The 21,112-nt window shown below is 39.9% G+C and overlaps 1 protein-coding gene across 2 annotated transcripts; it reads left to right on the top strand.

The window, feature by feature from the left end:
- Nucleotides 1-8,561: 8,561 nt before the first annotated feature.
- Nucleotides 8,562-20,729, top strand: PIN4 (peptidylprolyl cis/trans isomerase, NIMA-interacting 4). Of its 2 annotated transcripts, none has more exons than XM_081278282.1 (4): nucleotides 8,562-8,710; nucleotides 12,841-12,914; nucleotides 19,597-19,716; nucleotides 20,553-20,729. In XM_081278282.1, the coding sequence occupies exons 1-4, from the start codon at nucleotides 8,674-8,676 to the stop codon at nucleotides 20,709-20,711; spliced, it is 390 nt and encodes a 129-aa protein (XP_081134408.1). In that variant the 5' UTR covers nucleotides 8,562-8,673; the 3' UTR covers nucleotides 20,712-20,729. The 2 variants fall into 2 exon arrangements, with proteins under 2 accessions (XP_081134408.1, XP_081134409.1); XM_081278283.1 differs by having other exon boundaries at nucleotides 8,631-8,660.
- The last annotated feature ends 383 nt before the right edge of the window (nucleotides 20,730-21,112 follow it).

Here is a 21,112-nt window from a genome sequence, read left to right as displayed (position 1 = left end):
ATATATAAAAAGAAAAACATTAAACACTTTTGCTCTGCAAAAAAAAACTCTCTTTGAGGAGGAAAAGACAAGCCTGGATATTAAGAGAAAATATGTGCAAATCACAATCTGACAAAGGACTTGCGTCTAGAGTATATAAAGAGCTCTTGGAATTCAACAGTTTTTTGGGTTTTTTAAAAGCACAATTTAGAGAATGGCCAAAAGACATGACATTTGTTTCATAGAAGAGGATATGTGATGAAAAATAAATGTGAAAAAAAATATTCAACATCATTAGTAACTTGGGAAATGCAAATTAAATTCATATTAAGATATCACTACAAACCTATCCAAATGCTTAAATTTAAGAACGGGGCTAGGAGCCAGGCACTGTGGCACAAGCCTGCAATTCCAGCGACTCAGGAAGCTGAGGCAGGAGAACTGCAAGTTTGAGGTCAGCTTTAGCAAATTAGTGAGACCCTGTGTCAAAATTAAAAATAAATAGATAAATAAAAGGTCTCGGGAGTAGCTCAGTGGTAAAGCACCCCTGGGTTCAATCCCTGTACAAAAAATACTGGGCTGGGGCATATTTCAGTGGTTTACCACTTTCCTGGTATGTGCCAGGCATGGGTTCCATTCTCAGCACTGCAAAAAATAAAAAATAAAATAAAATAAAAAATAAGCTAAGTGCAGTGGGACATGCCTGTAATTACAGCTACTCGGGAGGCTGAAGAAGGAGTACTGCAAGTTTGAGGCCAGCCTTGGCAGCACAGCAAGACCCAAAATAAAAACTAAGAACGGATGGGTCATGTATTTCAGTGGAAGACTGTTCCTAGGTTTAATCCATGGTAACACAGAAAGTAAAAATAATTTTTAAAAACTTATAAAACAAAATTCTGGCAAGTAGGTGAAGAAACTGGATTATTCATACATCTCTGTTGGGAATGTGAAATGGTGTAATGACTGTAAGTATAACAGGCTTTTTAAAAAACTGAACATGCAATTACCATACATTCCAGCAACTGGTCTCTTGGGAAATGAACCCAAAGAAACGAAAACTTTTGTCCATACCAAAACTTGTTCGACTTTGTTTGCAATAACTCAAAACTAGGAACAACTCAAAGGGCTTTTAATAAGTGAATGGTTACACAAACTATGGTACATACATGTCTTGGAATACTACTTAGCAAAAAGAGAAAAAAAAGGAACTGATACACATAACAACTGGAATGATTCTCCAGATGATTATGCTGAATTAAAAGAGTTAATTCCAAAATATTACATGCTGTGTGATTTCATAACAGTTTTGAAATGTTAGGTCAAACTTATAATGATGGAAAACAAATTAATGGTTTTCCCAAATAAAGGAGAGAAGGATGAAGGCAGGGTGGTGCTATAGGTATAAAAGAATGACATGAAGGTAAATGGAATTATTCTGTATTTTGACTGTGGTGGAGGTCACCAAGATTTTCCATATGGTATGCAGAGAATTAAATGTATACACACACATTTGAGTGCATGCAAAACTGATAATGTGTATATCATTGCTGTCAATTCCTTATTTGTGATACCATACTATTGTTTTCTGAGTTGTAATCATTGAATGGAACTGGAAATAGAGTACACATGAACTCTGTATCATTTCTCACAACTTCATATGAATCTATAATTATCTCAAAATAAGATGTTTTACTTTTATATTTATTTATTTACATACTTATTTTTTGTGGTACTGGGGATTGAACCTAGGTGCACTCTACCACTGAGCTATATCCTCAGCCCTTTATTTACTTTGACACAGGTTCTCATTAATTTATTGAGGCTGGCCTTGAACTTGAGATCCTTTTGCTACAGCCTCCCAAGTTGCCGGAATTACAGGTGTGCACCACCACACCTGACTCAAAATAAAATGTTTTTTTTTAATGTAATTAGAAAATGGGCAAAGGATGTGATGAGACATTTCACCAAAGTTATCTACAGATGGCAAATAAACATATAAAAATATGTTTGACATTAGAGAAATTAAAATTTAGAACTTAAAAACTCACCACCTACCTCTTAAAACATCAGAAATAAAAACAATGATACTACAATGATACTACACAATGCTGATGCAAATTAGAGAAATAAATCACTCACAAATTCTGGTGGGAGCATAGAATGTTGTAATCACTCTGGAAAAAATTGGCTTTTTTTAAAATATTGGGGATTGAACCCAGGGGCACTTAACCACTTAGCCACATCCCCAGATGTATATATGTATGTGTGTGTGTGTGTGTGTGTGTGCGTGCACACGCCTTTATATGTGTGTATATGGTGTATATATAATTTTGAAACTGAGTCTCACTAAGTTGCTGAGACTGGCTTTGAACTCCCAATCCTTCTTCCTCAGCAGCGCCCTTCCCCAGGCCCCTGGGATCACAGGTGTGTGCCAAAACGCCCAGCTAATTTGGCATTTTCTCTAAAAACTAACCATATACATCTTTTAGGTATTTTTTTTCCTGTTATGTGTGCAGGGAGTATAAAACAAAATATCAAAAATTTAAAATAATAAAAATTATACATGCCAGGCATGATGGCACACATCTGTAATCCCAACAATTTAGGAGGCTGAGACAGGTGGATCACAAGTTCAAAGCCAACTTCAGCAACTTACCAAAGCCCTAAGCAACTTGGTGAGACCCTGTCTCAAAATAAAAATAAAATAAGAAGAAAAAAAAAAGAAGAAGAAGAAGGGTTGGGGATGTGGCTCAGTGGTTAAGAGCCCCAGGGCTCAATCCTAGTACCAAAAACAAAAAAGGGGGGGGGGAGCATTCCAAGTAGAGAGAGATATTTTTTATTTTTGTTTTTTCAGTACTAGAGATTAAACCCAGGGCCTCATGTATGCTAGCCAAGTGCTCTACTACTGAACCACATTTCCAGCACAGAAGAGGATCTTAAGAGAGGGCCTATAAGGCAGGAGTTGTGGCTCAGAGGTAGAGCGCTTGCCTAGCATGCATGAGGCACTGAGTTCGATCCTCACCACCACATAAAAATAAAATAAAGAGATATTGTGTCCACTTATAACTAAAAAATAAATATAAAAATAGGCTCACTGAGGTTGTATATATGATGACATTTACCAACAATTAAAAAAAAGAGAGGGTTTATAAATGGTGACTTTATGGTTAGATCCCAGAGAATCTATCAAGCAATCAGGCTGCAGATGTTAGTAGAGCAGCCCTGGGTTCAATCCCCCTTGTGAGAGTTTGGGAGAAGCCCTTGGGTCTCCAGGTTAAGGAGTGGGATACTATCCTATCCTATCAGATAACAGGAAATCATTGAAGGGTCTTAATAGGGTGAGTAATAGTGTAAGCTCTATGTTTCTTGGAGCTCTTTTTTTTCTGTTATTGTAGATGGACACAATACATTCATTTTATTTATTCATTTTTATGTGGTGCTAAAGATTGAACCCAGTACCTCATATGCTAGGCAAGTGCTCCACCACTGAGCCACAACCCCAGCCTCTTAGAGTTCTCTTTCAGATACCACACAGGATAGTTTAAAAGAGAAGTGAGACTGATGCAGAGTTTTCAATGCAGAGGTTGTTTCAATCGTCCTGAGAACATGCAGAAGGGTGTGGCAGTGGGGCAGAAGACAGGGGACAGGTGCCAGAGACGACTGGTAAATTTTAGTTAACATTACAACTAATGAAGTATTTAGGGAATAGAATGTACTAATATTTATAATTTCTTTTGCAATGCTACAGGAACAAGATGGATTGATGGGTGGATATGTAATAAAGTAAATCTAGCATGTTCACTGTTCTTCATAAAATGATGGGGGTCAGGGCAGTCAAGTGCTGTGGCTACTTAGGACGCCAAGGTGAGAGGATGGCTTAAGCCCAGGAGCCCAGGAGTTTAGGGTCAGTCTTGGCAATATAGGGAGATCTTGTCTCAAAAAAAAAATGGAAATAAAGAGAGGATGAAGGGGAGAAAAAGAGAAGAGCTATTAAGGAGGCAGAATTTATTAGACATGGAAAATAGTTCCAGAAGGTGAGGATATAGAAAACCTTTCCTAACAAGCTCCTTGCTACTTCAGCTACTGTGCAGCAGCTTCCCACTGCTCCCCATTTATGCTGGGTTCCTTCTTGTTTTCTCTGTGCTTTTATGATATGGAAGGTCCGGCACAGGAGGCAGAGGTAGGCACATTCCAGGTTACTCATAACCCACACACTGATGCATAATCAAAAAGCTAATTTATTTTATGTCCCATGCTGGGGACAAAATTTGACCCTTGGAGCCTCTTGCCCAGAGTGTTTACTGCAGACCTCACAGTCCCTGGATAGCTGACATGGTGAACAAGCACTTAGAACAAAGGGTACTGGGTATACTTAGATTTTATTTATAAGATGACAAAGCCTGGAACAGTGTAGCATTCTGGAGAGGGTACCAGCTTAGAAGTCACAAAGACCTGAATGAAGAACCCAAACCTGATTGTAGTTAGCTGTGAAAACTTGGGCACATTTCTTGACTTCTCTGAGTCTTTAGCTCTAAAATGTCAATAGTGGTATTTTGCAAATAAGGCTATTGTGAAAAGTTAAGGAGATCAGGTAGGAGGTGAAACTCACTGAGAGGGTGTCTGCTTAGCATTCATGAAGCTGTAGATTCTATCCCTAGCATGGAATGCACGTGTGTGAAAGTGCGGGGGGTATGCGTGCGGGGGCATGCGTGCATGCACACACTCACACGCACACACAAACACACCCCTACATACAGGGAAAGCTACTGGCTCATAGTATATATGCTATTTCTGTTGGTTGTTTTCTACTGTCATAAATGAACACAGCCTCTGGAAAAAAAAAATCCACCTTCTTAGATACTGTAATAGACATGTCTTCCAGAAACTGGCGTTCTTTTGCTTAGACGAAACTGGGCAAACATGGATGGATTCTTCCTCTCTGAAGCCCTTTTTGAAAAACCAGTTACTCCAAAGCCTCATTACCTCATGTCAGAGATGTCACAATAACACCAAATGGGCTAGAAAATCTTCAGCCACTGATTGTACTCAGAGAGACACATCAGTTCTATCAGCAATATACCTACATCTGTCTGCCATAATGAGTGGCTACTTTTTTAAGTGGCTGATCTTGTCCACCATGTTCTTATTTTTCTCCTGGTTTCAATTTCTCAGGGTGACCTTTTTCTTCCCTTCTCCCCAGAGTCTGGAACCCACAGCTCTCTATGTATTGACCACCTATGAATGGAATCAACTAGGTCTCTCTGTTTTATTGCTTCAAGCTTTCCATTTCAGAATAAGATCTGCTTGTATCTCAAGTAGGAAAGAAACTGTAGCCCTTTGATTTGGGAGCAAGTGGGGTTGGGCAGCGAGTCTGAGCCAAGGTTTGTGAACCTCTGTTCTGGGAAGAGGGCTGCCAGCTTTCCTTCCTGATTTTTCCTTGTTTAAGTAATGCGTAGAAGCCTCAGTCTGAGGAGATAATTAGTAGAAAATACAACTGGCAGCCATTACTGGCTCTGAGTCACTTGCACACTCCAGCAGATGTTACCATGGTTTCAAGGCTGAATCTTCCTCCTCTCTGCTCCCTCTGCTCTCTCCTTAGTTAATTTGTCACTCTGCTTCACAGACTCCTCCACAGTCTGCCTCCACAGACTGGTGCAGACTTAACCCTATATTGAAGCCGGCTTTTTTGTTGTTGTTGTTTATCTCTCAAATAACATTTAATGCCTTTTTTCTTGAAGAAAATACTACATACCAAAATAATATAGCAGAATATAAACAGAAGAAAATGAAAGTTATACATAAACTGATATCCCAAAACACTGAAAATTTTATGATGTTCTCTGCCCCATTTTTTGTGATGCATATTGCATGGTTGAGATCATACATTAAAGTCTTAAAGTGTTTTTTACTTTGAACACCAGAAGACCTACCCTCATCTTTTTCTTCTTGGATCTGATGGCCTTTAGGCATTGCTTTGGGCAAATTCAGCCATGTACACAGGCTCACTTATCATAATTGTTGCTGTTATTGTCTGCTGGAATGCATGGAACTTCCACAAGCATTTGCCTCTCATATCAGCTATTTACGCTGGCTCTTCATTGGGATATGAACTCTGGTTTTCTTCATTCCTACTTCCCAACTGCCATAGCCACTGGTCACAGGAAAGGCTCTGAAAGGAAAGCGAGGCACAGGGAGATTGGAGATCAAGAAATGAAAGACGGAGACCAGGCAGAGATACACACGAGAGTTTATTTGTCAGAGCTGACAAATAAAGGCACATCTCTCCATAGATGGAGAGAGAGGCAAAACAGGCTTGGGGGTTGGGACTTTTATGGGGCAGGCTCAGGGATTAGAACCGAATCTGGCAGGTCCTAAAGGAGGCAGTTAAGGGTGAGGTTGGTATGAGGGAGTGGTGATACATCCTTGGGTGGGAAAGCAAAATTTTTCTTAAAATGGCGGCTGTCACTTAAGATGGCTGTCCAGATGCTAAGCAAGGATCTTACAGGCTCTTCCCAATGAAACACCAGAAGTAAAAGAGTCTCCTGGACATAAACATGAGGTCATACTTTCATTGTAAAACCCCAACCCTCATCTCTTTCCTGACTAGAAAATCAATACATGGGCAAGATATATCTCAGATGTGGGAAGCAATGATCCCCTCAGCACTGGTTACATTCTTCACAGTTACTCTCTCCCAGTCCAAAACAAGGAGTGTCCAAGATATGTCCTGAAATCACAGCAGTGCAACATAAGGGAGCTCTTTGTTATGTCTGATTTGTGGATGGATACATTCTCAAAAATATCTGACACCCTTATTTGGCCATTAGGCATCTAAGTCCAGCAAAGACTATATAAGTCCAGCAAAGACTATGTTGAGATTAAATTCTAGGCTGGGGAGTGTGGCTCAGTGGTAGAGCATCTGCCTGGTTGCCTAAGGCCCTGGGTTTGATTCTTGGTGCTGAAAAATGAATAAACAACAACCAAAAACAAAACAAAACGCTTAACTCTGAACCAGGGTAACATGTATTCTGGCTGGCAGTGGCAAGCTGGGACAGCTATCTCATGGAAGAGAGGAAAAGTTGACATTATGCACAAATTAATGGTAAATGAAGGCTGGTTGTTGGTAAAGGAAGAAAAAACAAGGGTTACAAGTTCAAAAATCATTCATCTTAAATTCACTCTATGTTTTATGTGCTTCACACTCATTGTTTTATGTGCTTTACAAATAGGAATTTGTACAGGTCATGGTGGCTACACCTGTAATCCCAGCAATTTGAGAGGCTGAGGAAGGAGGCTTGCAAGGTTGAGGCCAGCCTCAGAAACTTAGCAAGACCCTAAGCAATTTAGTGAGACCCTGTCTCAAAATAAAAAATAAAAAGTGCTGGGGATGTAGCTCAGTGGGTTCAATCTCCAGTAAAGCAAACAAACAAACAAATGAAAACCACCCAAATAGGAACTTGTTTAATTCTCTTAACACTCTGTAAGTACTATTATCAACAACCCCACTTCACAGATGATGAAACGGAGCCAGATAAGTGAGGTAACTTCCTCAAGGTCACAGACATTGTAGACAATGAAGCAGGGATTTGAAATCCGGCAATCCAGCTCCAGAATTCATGCTTTTAACCACTTCATTATGATGCACCATTATAGGAACTTCGGAAAAATACAGAAAAACACAACAACCTGTGTAGACTAATACCACTTGTCACATTTTGCTGTACCCTATAGACTGCCTGCCATTTAGATGCATAGATTATATAGTACATGATATATACTGTTTAAAATGCAATCACATTTTGTATCTTGGTCTGTAACCTTCCTTAAGGCCATTTCCCCTATGTGTACACACAGTCTTACAATCATCATTTTAAATATGCATAATATCACTTTGTGTTGTTCAAACATTATTTATTTAAACAATAAACTACTGAGGGTATTTAGCATTTAGACTGCTTCCAACGTTTCTCCGTGACAGAGTATTGCAGAGGGATGGGTGATAGGCCTTTTTTAAAACCACCTTTTGAACTCAATGAGCTACAGCTGCAAAATAAAATTTAAAAAACGAAAAATACCTCGCCTAGCATGCGTGAGGTGCTGGGTTCGATCCTCAGCACCACATAAAGTAAAAAATAAAGACACTGTGTCCACCTATAACTAAAAATAAACAAATGTTAAAAAAAAAAAGAAGAAAGAAAAATGTCCAGGGAGGGCAGGTCCCACGTAAGGGAGGACAGCGGCGGAAGTGGGTGGCCACCATAACTCTTCCTGCTTTCCCTTTGTCTAGTGACCGCACGGGATTGGCCAGAGCTGGCGCCGAGGGACTGCAGAAGCCGGAGGCTCTCACTGCGCACGCGTGGAGGAAGTAGTGGGGATGCGGGGGAAGTGGTGCAAATAAGGGCGTGTTGAAGAAGTAACAAAAAGCGCAGAGGTGGGCTTTCCCGCCCCAACACCACCTTTGTCTCCTCCCCCTCAACACGGCACCCAGCTTCTTATTGGTCAATCATCTTTAGCCCTTTTGGTCCTAGAGCTAAAGGACTGGGTCTGTCCCAAGCTATGCCTGCTTCCGGAGCCGCGATTAAAATGGTCGACTATGATGCCGTTTACAGGCATTGTTTAAGACATACCCATGGGGCCTGAAGGGGCTTTTTACGGCTACCGGAGCAGTTGAGAGTTCAACGGCAAGTTTCGAAGATGCCGCCCAAAGGAAAAAGTGGAAAAGGGGGGAAAGGTAGAGCATCCAAAATAATCAGGGAGAATGGGTATGGGTGAGGAGAGGGGAATGAACAGACAAGCGATTCTCAGGTCCAAGACGGAGGCAGCAAGTGGCCCCACAGAGCTGCCATAGATTATGTCAGGACTTCCTCCGGCGAGGCTTGGAAAGGATAAGTGGGCGACCGGGTATTACTTGTGTAAACACTTTGGAATATAGTGCAGGGACCATTCTGGTGGGTAGTAGAAGCTGATAGGAATGGCTCCTCGGAAGCAATGACGTGGGGTTGCTATTTCAAGGGATTATTACAGCTGTAAAGTGTAATCTCATCAAAAGCCACCAGTTAAAGGAAACCCATATAGATAGTCCTAAGGTTATCTTAAGTGCTTAGAGAATGACATGCCCACCATGGGGGAAGGACTCATTCTTCAATCGAACACACATGTGTTAAGCACAGTGCGAGGATATAAAAATAAGGTACACATTGCTACTCTTAAGGGAAGATAGAAGTATAGTAACCATAATGTACCATACTACATGCAGTACTTAGAGAGATTTGTGTCAGATATTGTGGAAACTAACAGGGAAGGGAAGACTTCCTGGAGTTGAGTTTGGCAGGCCAAGATGGGCAATAGATAGGGCAAAGCATTCTCGACAGCAGGAATAGCAGAGGTGAAAAACAGTATGGTTTGTGCAGTGTGGTGTTGCTGGAGCAAAAAATCAAGACAGAATGGCAATTAGTTTCTCACTGAAGACAAACAAAAACAAATCATGGAGAGTGCTGTATATGATGTTAAGAAGGTGGGTTAAGGGTCAGGAAGACCCATAAGGAGACTGTTCTGGTACTCCAGCTCAGAGATGGTGGTGGCTTGAACTAAGGTATTGGCTGTGGGAAATCAAAAGAGAAAGTAGTAGAATGATGTCACAGAGGCCCAAGAGACTAGAATGTTTTAAAGAAAGATGATATGGTGTGTTAAGCACAATAAAGAGACCAAATAAGATGAAAACAATACTATTTTACACTTGGAAATTAAAGGTGACCTTAGGAAAGAGTGGTTTCAGTGGAGTGGCAGAAGCCATATTGTAGTACTAGAAGACTGACAGGGAATTGATTAGTTGGCTACAATCAGTATGGACTTCTGTCGAAAGTTTTAATTAAAAAAGCATAAAAATGGGATGGGAGATAGAGGAGGATAAAACATTAGGAGACAGTTTTATTTTGTTTGTTTCATCAGAAGAGTGAAAATATGAGAGTGAGGCTGAAGTGAAGGATCTAGTAGGGTGAAAGGTCAAAGTACAGAAGAATGAAATTTCAGAAAAACTGGAGCCTATGACTGAGGTGGAGCTGCTGACCTTTGCATAGAAGTGGCACTGCAGGTTTGAGGTCTAGAGAAAGAGACAGAATGGGTTTTGTTGTAAAAAATTGGAGCCAGGGAGGGGAAAGGCATAAAATTAGGGAGAGTATGCTTTCAATTCCTTAATAAAGTGGAAGGCAAGAGTATTTTTTTTAAGACTGAGGTGGGCAGGGTTTCAGTATGGGTCTTGAAAAGAGTGACAAAAGTTTGGAATGTGGTATTGGGAGTGGAAATGAAACACAAATAGAAGGATTGCCCTCAGGGCTGGGAGCCTGGCAGATTGAAGGCCATGTATTTGGAGAAAACACAGTCTACACACTCAAATTTTACCTAGCGCCTTGCACCTGGCACAATATTGGATCAAAAAAAGCCTGGTGTAGCCTTGAGCCAGCGTTGAGGTTTTGTTGGACAATTTTAGTAGGATAGTAGCTGGGTACAGTGGTATGCCCTGTCATCCTAGCTATGTGGGAGACTGAAGCAGGAGGATCATTAGTTTGAGGCCAGCCTCAGCAAGTTAATGACGCCTATCTCAAAATATATAAAGGGCCAGAGATTGTAACTCAGTTGTAGAGCACACCTGGGTTCAATTCCCAGTAGAAATAAATAAGATAGTAGGATAGCAACACATGGTAAATAAGGGTGCCACTGGAATGCAGTTCAAGCATAGGGGTTCAGCCTGGGAAGAGGAGGAGAAATCTGATAGTCTAGGGTAATTTAGCAAGATAAGGGAACTCAGTGGTAGGGGTGGGAGTGGGGCAGTGGTGGTACTCTGTGAAGTCAAGGAGCTGGTGTTGTGAGAATCGGGTATAAGAAATCTTGAAAGATCAGATTGTAAACATAGACTGAACTACTAGTTGTGAGTGATGCAGTTTTGTCATTTGCCTCTGGGACAGGTGGCCTGAGTAGAGAGCATGGGCATTCAGGAGGAAAATTCAGAACTATGAGATTAGGTTGTTGGATGAAATTCCTCAATTTAGATGGTGAAATCACCCAAGTTGATGGCAGGACTGAGAGTGGAGAGAAAGCCCAAGTTGAGGCCAGAGTCCTTAGTAAATGAAAGGGAGTGAGTTGGCAGTTAGAAGATGATAGCATCCAGGAGAGGAGAGCATGGGATAATTGGAAGGTATCAGCATTCAAGAGTGAATACAGCTGGGTGTGGTAGCACATCCCTGTAATTCCAGTGACTCCAGGGGCTGAGGCAAGAGGATAGCCAGCCTCAGCAACTTAGCAGGACCCTGTCTCAAAAAATACAAAGGGCTGGGGATTGTAGCTCAGTGGTTAAGCACCCTTGGGTACCCCCCCCAAAAAAAAAAAAAAGCGAATACATAGCAAATTAAGAGTTTGGCCTAGTAAAATTCTTAGTAATAACATTTTCTTAGACTTCTGGTAGTCAGTATTTTGATTTTCAGTTTAATTAAACATTTACTGAACACCAGTAGTGTGCCAGATACTGTGCTAGGCATTGGAGACACAGGTTGAATATCCCTTGTCCAAAATGTTTGGGACCAGAAGTGTTTTAAATTTTGGAGTTTTGTGGATTTGGGAATGTTTGCATAGACTTGACCAGTTGAACATTCTTAATCTGAAAATATGAAAACTGAAATGCTCCAAAATCTGAAATTTTGTGTTAAGTATTCACAAAGTTTCAGATTTCAGGGAATTCTGGATTTTTGGATAAGGGATGCTCAACCTGTACTAATACAAGTAAGATGTAGTTTCCTGCTCAAAACTTTTTGATGGCTTCATATTTTAGAATAAATTCCAAATTCTGAGCTGAGAGTGTAGCTCAGGGGCAGAGCACTTGCCTAACATGCCCAGGGTCCTGGGTTTGATCCCCAGCATCACACACAAAAAACCCAAATTCCTTAATGGGGCCCAAAGGCTCTCATGTCTTGATATTAAGCCCCCTCCCCTAGGCTGGCCCATCTGACAGTGCTCCTGCCTCAAATTGACCTCATCTGTACAATTTCCTACATATGCTGTTTCTCCCATCTTGGAATGTCCCTATCTCCTTTCTTCAGCTAGTCAACTCCTGCTCATCCAGGAAGTCTTCCCTGCCTGATTAAAATGTCCTTCCACAACCTCTTGTCCATAATTTTCTCTGTGCCTGCTGCATTTTCCTGAAATGATCTGTCTTCCTCACTAGAATGTGAATTCCTATGGATTATTCATCTTTGTACCCCCAATACCTGGAACTTAGTAGTTTCTTAGGAAATGTTTATTAACTGAACACTTAATCCAGCTATAGTTATTGGGAACATCAGCCTCTCAGTAAAATATAAGGTGTTGCCAGTGGTCATTAATCTAAATATCAATGATTTTTCATAGGGAGACATCAATAGGCAGTGTAATAGACTATAGGAATTTAAACATGAATATATTATTTAGCCAAATATATTCTTGGAAATTTTACTTATTGGAATTGTGAGTGCTCAATCTATAGTTGCAGTACATATGAGAAATCTTACAAGAGTTTAGGGGTTTGTCCTTAGAAGGCAGGATTGGAAATTGAGTCCAGAAAATCTGGACCAGGATTCTGAAGCTTTCATTCATCCATTAGCACATTCATTCATGTATCCATTCTGATGTAATGTTTACGAAGGGCCTGAATTTCCTTTGTTTTAAGAAAGGTGAGTCACAGATTTCATTTAGTTTGATATAGTAAAGTTTCTGGCAGAGTTCCTTTTTGTAGTTTCATGCTGTGATGGAAGTATCAACTTGTCTTGTGTGCTGGAGCTTTCTGTGAATACCAAGGAACAGTTTAAAAGAGTACCTGTCATCTCTTCTCTAAAGGGGGAGCAGCCTCTGGGAGTGACAGTGCTGACAAGAAGGCTCAGGGACCCAAAGGTGGTGGCAATGCAGTAAAGGTGAGTTGATTAACTAGTTCCCTTTTTCCATGTTCAGCATTAGTCACACACACACACACACAAACACACACGATGCTTAACTCATTCTTAAAGGCTAACCTAACACTGACATAAAACCAAGGTGATGCAGAACTGGAAAATAAGGATCAATCTTGCTTATAAAAAATAATTCCTTTTAGGGGCTGGGGTTGTGGCTCAATTGGTAGGGCACTTACCTAGCACATGTGGGGCACTTGGTTCGATGCTCAACACACATTAAAAAAAAATGTGTCCATCTACTATAAAAATATTTTTAAAAATTCCTTTTAAATATTTTCTCAAATGTTTTCTCAGACATCTAGAATTTCTTCCTGCTTTTATTTTTTATTTATTTGTTTATTTTATAGTGGTACTGGAATTTGAACTGAAGAATGCTCTACCACTGAGCTGCATCACCTGCCCTTTTTAAAAATTTTGTTATGAGATAGGATCTTGCTAAGTTACCCAGGCTGATTTCAAATTTGTAATCCTTCCATGTGAGCATTTATGATCCTTCTGTGTCCGCTTCCTGAGTCACTGGGATTGCAGGTGTGTACCACCTCTCAGGCTCCTTCATACTTTACTATTATTCCTTAAAACATTGTTAGATATTCTCAATGAAAGAGGGCAAAAGGTACAGATGTTATTTCTCACAACTACATGTGAATCTACAATTATCTTTAAAAACCCAATTAAAAAATCTTAACCTGAATCTACTCCTTTCCATATACCTCATGTATAGCCACACTGGACTTAATTTTTCTAGAGAGGACAGAATGCCTCTTTAAAGCCATCAGTGGAGAGTCTCTTGGGTTAAGTGCTTATAAAAGTCAGCATTTAAGATGAAAATTGCATATAGCCAAAATTAGCCTAGAATATCCTTTATGAAGAATATCATACTGGAACCTAACATATCAACTCTCATTAGCCCAATTGCTGGGTCATAAAAGTGACCACTTCTTCAGGTGAACATCAAATGAAGTACCTGAAGATGAACATTCCTTATGAAGATCACATAGTATGTAACCTTTTGGGATTTTCACTCAGCATAATTCTCTGGGGATTTCATTTGAGAAAAGAAATCTTTTATGAAACTGAGAGCTCAGATAAAAGCTAAAAGCCACCTCAGCTAAATAAACAAGTAAGGGTGTAGGTCTCATTAGAAAGCTCCCCACCTACTGGGGAGCTATAAGCCAGGGCCTTGACCATAAATATGGTAATAGGAGACAGTCAGCAAATATTACATGAAGTACTTAACCTAGTCCCAGAGGAACATCTGCATGAGAAAATTTAATCTGGAAACAGAACTGTACTACCGTGTGCTATGTAACAAGGCAGTTCCCAAGTTAGGATTTGGGAGTCTGTAATTTGATTCATTTATTCAATGAGGAGATAAATGATTGCTTTTCTGCAGTTGTCCTCCATTCCTGTATGACCATCCAACCATGAAAAGTGGGGATCCTGGTGTTCAAAGAAATTTTTCCTAAAACATGGACCCTAAATACAACCTAGGTGCTTCATATGCTGTTCAGCTGAAGAATTGTCCACTTTTACAACCCAAGAGTTGGGCTAATGAGAGTTAACTGTTAGTCTCCAGTATGACTTCTTCATAAAGGATATTCTAGGCTAATTTTGGCTATATGCAATTTGGAAGTTGCCTCAAATAGCAACTTTTATGACCACCTAACCAAAGAGATACCAAAGAGGTATTGCTGGTGGATTTAAAGAAACACCATGCCCTCTATAGAAAAATTAATTCCAGAATGGCTATATACAAGGTATATGGAAAGGAGTGATATGTAATTTGGTAGTAAAGTAGATTTGGGTTAAGTTTTTTATTTTTAAGATAATTGTAGATTCACATGCACTTGTGAGAAATAATATCTTACCTTATACCCTCTTTTCCCCAATAGTAACATCTTACAAAACTAGAGTACAGTAGTACACCCAGGACATTGACATTGATACATTCAAAGAATAGAACATTATCATCACCCCAAGAACCTCTCCTGTTGCACATCGATAGCTACATCCATTTCCTTCCTGCCCCTTCCTCTACCCACTTCTTAACTCCTGAAAACAACTAATTTGTTTTCCATTTGTGTGATTTGATAATTTTCAAGAATATTAAATGTAACTTTATGAGATTGTTTTTTTTTTCACTTAGCATAGTTGTCTAGAGATTTCATTCAAACTGTTGTGTATTCCATGATGTAAAAGTGCCATAGTATGTTTAACCACTAACCTGTTGAAGGACAGCTAAATTGTTTCTAGTGTTTTCAAAGGCCTCAGCAGGGAAGAGACCCTGGGACACTCTAGCTTTTAGGGTCTCTGCTCCTTCCATATCCTCTGATTGTTTCAGTTTCCACCCTTGTGTTCACACCCTACCCTTGTATACAAGCTCTATAGATTCTGAGACCCACCTCCTGACCACAGCTTCCTTCCTTCCCTTCCTGTTTTGTTCTCCTCCCAGATTCCAGGCCCTCAAGCCCGCTCTGCTCTCCCCACTTTCTCTCAGGTTTCATATTTCTTCTCCTGTCCTATTTCCTATGAACTGCAAATTGAATCTAAGGGCTTGATCCATGGATTAAGGAGCCCTGACATTTTTCCTTTTGGTCATCCTCATTGCATCCACCTCCAAATTACCCAGCTGAGGATTAATCCAATGATCTACTTTCTTTGTATTTAAACCCAGAATTGCTGGGCCCTACTGGAGGGTCCCATAGGATATTGAGGATTGGGGCCACTAGTATCAGTCATCTAATCTTAGCTAGGCCCTAGGCCTTGCTACTCACCAATCTTTTACTACTCACTGCAAGCTGTCTACCACTCTGCTCCAGCCACTCAGCAGATAACTTCGTCCAGTGGTTCCCAACCCTGGGTTTGCATCCAGTTCACCTGAAGAGCCTAGAGGCTCACTCCAGACAGACTACATCAGAATCTCTGGAGTGGGGTCTAGACCTTGATATCTTTCTTAGATGCTCTTGAGGTGATTTGAATATGCTACCAGAGTTAAGAAATGCTGGTCTACTCTCATAGGTTGGTGTGAGGATTTAATGAGATAATTTAAGTAAAGCACTTAGCACGGGTGTCTAGCAAACATTAAGTACCTGATAATTTTTAAGTAGGTTTATTATTTTCACAATAATTATTTGGTAATTAGTTTAATTTAATTAAGTTATTTAATTAAATTTATTAAATTAATTAAATTTAATTAAATTATTGATTTGTTAAATTAATGTATCAGTGACTTAATGATATTTTAGTATTTTCACAAGGATTCAGGAACTCCTTGGCTTTCAGCCCTCATCAACAAAGTTATCTTTGCCCAAATTGCCCTTCTCTCTCCTCAACCTTTTTCCTTTAAAGCTAATTTTTCTTTTTTTTCTTTCTTTTCTTCATACTAGGGATTGAACCCAGGGGCACTTAACCACTGAACCATATCCCCAGTTCATTTTATTTTATTTTATTTTATTGAGACAGGGTCTTGCTAAATTGCTCAGGCTGGCTTTGGACTTGCAATCCTCCTGCCTCAGTCTTCCAAGCCACTGGGGTTACAGGCATGTGCCACAGCACCCGGCTAAAGCTATTATTTCAAAGTGTTTTGAAGACCAGGCCTTGCGCCTTCATTTATTTGTACCCTCCTGTCTTTGTTCTGTCTCCACCCTTTAACTCTTTACTGGATCCTTCCCTTAATTCTGAAAGTATGCTCAGGAATCTTGAAAATATATACATATTCAAGCTTTTTTTTTCTCTAACTAGAGCCCTTTCTTCTTTGTGAACTAAATTAGTTGAAAGTGCCCAACATGATGGTTTACCTTCCCACTTCATATTGCCTCCTTGGTCAACCTGCTGTATCTGGGCTTCTGCACCTATGAAACTCCTTTTGCTAAGGACATTGATCAGTCATTGCTGTTTGTGTGGGTTGCTAGAATTCCAACCCAGGGCTCCATGCATACTAGGCAAGTACTCTGCCACTGAGCTACATGCCCAGTCCCATCCATTGCTAAATTTATTATATTTCTTTCGTAATATCTATAGCACTTAATTAACCCTGTTGATCATTTCCTCCTTGAAACTTTTTCCTATGTTGTTTTTGTCTGTTTTGCAACGCTGGGGATGGAACCTATGGCCGTAGGTATGCTGGGCAAGTACTACCACTGAGCTATACCCTCACCTCTTCTTTTTTTCTTACTTGGTTTCTAACACACTTTTCTCTCCTACCTACTTTGCCTTTCCTTTTTGTTAGGCTTTTTGTGCTTTCTTGTTTGCACAGACATTGATATTCTCCAAGGTTGTCTTCAGCTTTATTTCCTCCTCTTCTCATCCTGCAAAGCCTCCATAAGTAATCTCACCAACACCCACAACTTCAGCCACCTCTTCCATGCTCATCGCTCCTGAACTTTGGGGCTTGGTTCTCTTCCAAGACACAGTTATAGAATTGCCAGCTGGTCATCACACTTATGAAACACCATGGGTCCTACAAACTCACTCTGTCACACTGTCCAAACCAGAATATTTGTTCATTTATAAAATGGTGGGCAGTGTCCCCTTTCTGTGATCATGAGTGCTGTGTACACTACTAAAATTAGGTAAGTCAAAAGGCTGCTCCATAACTGTGGAAGTAAAAAGAGAGGTGCAGTCTAGATGCTGTTGTGGCCAGGTCAGTTTGAGGTCTTATGAACCATTCTTGTTTCCCATCTGGCTAACTCTGGCTATTTCTCCAGATTGTTTACCCTGTCTGCCTTGGATAGTGCTGAACGTGTTCTATAGACATTTGGCTTTCCGAGCCCTGCTTTTTTTTTCCTTTGGTGCATTCAACTCCACTAGTCAGAAAGTTACTCCAGTGGAATGAGGATACTCTCCATCCCCCTGATTTTTGTAGTTAACCCTAAAGATACTTAGCTTGCTTGTCTAAATTAACAGGGAGAGTCCTTTCACTGTACCCCAGTTTATCACCTCCAATGTGAAACAAATGATTATGGGTTTGAGGGTTGTTGGGGTGTTTTTTGTTTGTTGGTTGGTGTTTTATTGAGGGGGTTGTTTTTTTTTTTTTTTTTTTTTTGTGGTACTGAGGATTGAACCCAGAGGTGCTGTACCACTGAGTTATATCCCCATCCCTTTTGTTTGATTTTTTGAGATGGGGTCTTGCCAAACAGAAGGGGCTGGCCTCAAAGTTACAACGATCCTGCCTCAGTCTCCTGAGTCACTGGGATTATAGGCATGAGCCACCATACCCACTGAAACAAAAAACTGATTGTTTGAAAAATAGGAAATTCTCCAAAACAGATATGATGACAAAATCATTTTAGAAATATAGTTTTTTTAAGAAACCATTGTTTTATGTAAACACAAGTCAAAATGAATGTTTCTATACTATTGGGGGTTTATTTTTTTGCTACTATGGATTGAATCCAGAGCCTCATGCATACTAGACAAGCACTATACCACTGAGCTACATCCCCAACCCTGTGTTGAGTATTCTTTGTGTGTGCTAGGGGTGGAGTATTGGGGCTTGAACCCAGGGGTTCCCTACCACTGAGCTACATCCACAGCCCTATTTATTTTGAGAGAGGGGCTTGGTATATTGCTCAGGCTTGCCTTGAACTTGTGATCCTCACCACCATGTCCTGCTTTAGTATTCCTTTTATGCATCTATTTTTTTAAAATTGTACACAGATAAAATGCCTTTATTTATTTTTATGTGGTGCTGAGGATTGAACCCAGTGCCTCACACATGCTAGGCAAGTGCTCTAACCACTGAGCTACAACTCCAGCCCCCTGCTTTAGTATTCTTTTTAAAAATATTTTTTAGTTGTAGTTGGACACATACCTTATTTATTTATTTATTTTTATGTGGTGCTAAGAATCGAACCTAGCCCCTCGCACGTGCTAGGCGTGTGCTCTAACGCTGAGCCACAACCCCAGCCCCTCCTTTGGTATTCTTAATATTCAATATGTGATACTTTTTCAGAGTGTTGAATTGTGGGGTGACTGTTACACATGAGGTCCTTTGGGTAGAAAATATTTCTTGGTGAGCTTTTTTATAGCATGCCTATTCCGATGAAATAATAGCATTTATTGAATGTTAGCTACATTATCTCAATCTTCACAATCCCGGGAGAACACATAGGTCTTGTTATTATCTCAGTGCACAAATGGGGAAACATTTGGAGGTTTAAAGACATGCCCAAGGTCATACAGCAGAGCTGAGATTGGATGCTAACATGCTGTCAATCATGTTTCTTCTTTTTGTTACCACTGAGATACATGGTGAAAGAGGGGAGGTTCCCATAGCCAGAGTGCCCATTTTCCATCTCTATCAGGGTTCTGAGATACTGTCTTGATAATAAATTTGTGGCAGTCATCCACCTGGGCAGACTTGCAGGATTTTCATTTTCCACAAACTATTTTTTTTTAAGAGAGAGAGAGAATTTTTTTTAATATTTATTTTTTAGTTCTCGGCGGACACAACATCTTTGTTGGTATGTGGTGCTGAGGATCGAACCCGGGCTGCACGCATGCCAGGCGAGCACGCTACCGCTTGAGCCACATCCCCAGCCCCACAAACTATTTTTAACTAGTGAGATTAATCCGAATGTAACTGCTGTACTGAGAGGAATCGGGTGTCCAAGTATTACAAGTACATGCTTTTTCTTTGTAGGTTAGACACATTCTATGTGAAAAACACAGCAAAATCATGGAAGCCATGGAAAAATTAAAGTCTGGAATGAGATTCAATGAAGTGGCCACACAATATAGTGAAGATAAAGCCAGGCAAGGGGTATGTTGCTTTTATTTAAAATTTTGTGGCCTCCACAGAGCAAACACAAAAGCAAGGATTATTTCTTAATTTCTTCTATTAATTTTATTCAGATCTTGGTTTAAAGATCTTAAGCACAAAAATGTCCAATTTCTGGGCCTGTGGTTGTAGCTTAGCTACAGCATGTGCTTAGCATGTACAGAGGCCCTGGGTTTGATCCCCAGTACTACTGGAAAAAAAAAGAGGTCCAAATGTCCAACTTGTGAACAGTTGAATAAGAGTTTCCTATGTCTAACCCTGGCATGACCAAACTTGCACAGCTAACTTCAGAGCCCAGCAATATTATGAGTGCTTGTGTGTTCAGTCTAGATGTAGACTTCTACTTATTTGTTCTCATTTAAATAACTCCTACATAACCCAGATGAATAAATGTAGTAGGGGGGATGGGAACAGAAAAGAAAGTAGAATGAATTAGATATAACTTTTCTATGTTCATGTATGAATACACAAGTGTAACTCCACATCATGGGAAGTTATATTCCATATATGTATGATATATCAAAATACTTTTCTACTGTCATGTATAACTAAAAAGAGCAAATAATTTTTTTAAATATTTATTTTTTAGTTGTAGTTGGATACGATATCTTTTAATTAATTTATTTATTTTTATGTGGTGCTGAGGATCGAACCAGGGCCTTGCCCATGCTAAGTGAGCCACAACCCTAGCCCCAAGAACAAATAATTTTTTAAAACCTAGTAACTTTATGGTTCATGTTGAGAAGTTCTTTCAAGCTACTGTAGAACTGTTTCCTTTTCAGGGCCATTTGGTATCATATATCTTTTGGATTTTTCAGGGTGACTTGGGCTGGATGACAAGAGGGTCAATGGTTGGACCATTTCAAGAAGCAGCATTTGCCTTGCCTGTAAGTGGGATGGATAAACCTGTGTTTACAGACCCACCAGTTAAGACAAAATTTGGATATCATATTATTATGGTTGAAGGGAGAAAATAAAATCATATGAAAAACAGAGTAAGTCTTATGCATTTTATTTCTTTAAAGGTAATTAATAATCCTTGTATTTTATGAAATGTCAGTGTGGGTTTGTAGATACAAAATAGGATGGGTATATAGTGTATACTACACTCAGTATTCAGTCAGTAATTCTCAGAAGGTAAGTCAAGTGTAATACTTTTAACCTGTATTTACATTCCTCCCAGAATGACTTTACCTCTCAGTGTATCCTGTAAATTTATTCAGAAATCATCTTCACGGGAGTCAAATCTCAGGTCACACTATTCATGCAACTGAAAATATTGGGCATTGAACGGATGAATTCGTAAATGAGGATCATGCAGGAAGTTCCTGGACAAAACTCCTTTACAATTTAGTGAACTGATCTACCAGGACAGGTA

The sequence above is a fragment of the Spermophilus citellus genome (genome assembly GCF_964194105.1).
Source record: "Spermophilus citellus genome assembly, chromosome: X".
Taxonomy (NCBI): domain Eukaryota; kingdom Metazoa; phylum Chordata; class Mammalia; order Rodentia; family Sciuridae; genus Spermophilus; species Spermophilus citellus.
The sequence above is the reverse complement of the archived record's forward strand: the minus strand, read 5'-3'. Positions and strand labels throughout refer to the sequence as shown.

What these genes read in the sequence shown, in the direction of transcription:
- PIN4 (XM_081278282.1), top strand. Translation starts at nt 8,674, where the DNA reads ATGCCGCCCAAAGGAAAAAGTGGAAAAGGGGGGAAAG. An exon ending in AAGTGGAAAAGGGGGGAAAG is followed by an intron (nt 8,711 to 12,840) that starts GTAGAGCATCCA and finishes TCTTCTCTAAAG; the next exon opens with GGGGAGCAGCCTCTGGGAGT. An exon ending in AAGATAAAGCCAGGCAAGGG is followed by an intron (nt 19,717 to 20,552) that starts GTATGTTGCTTT and finishes TGGATTTTTCAG; the next exon opens with GGTGACTTGGGCTGGATGAC.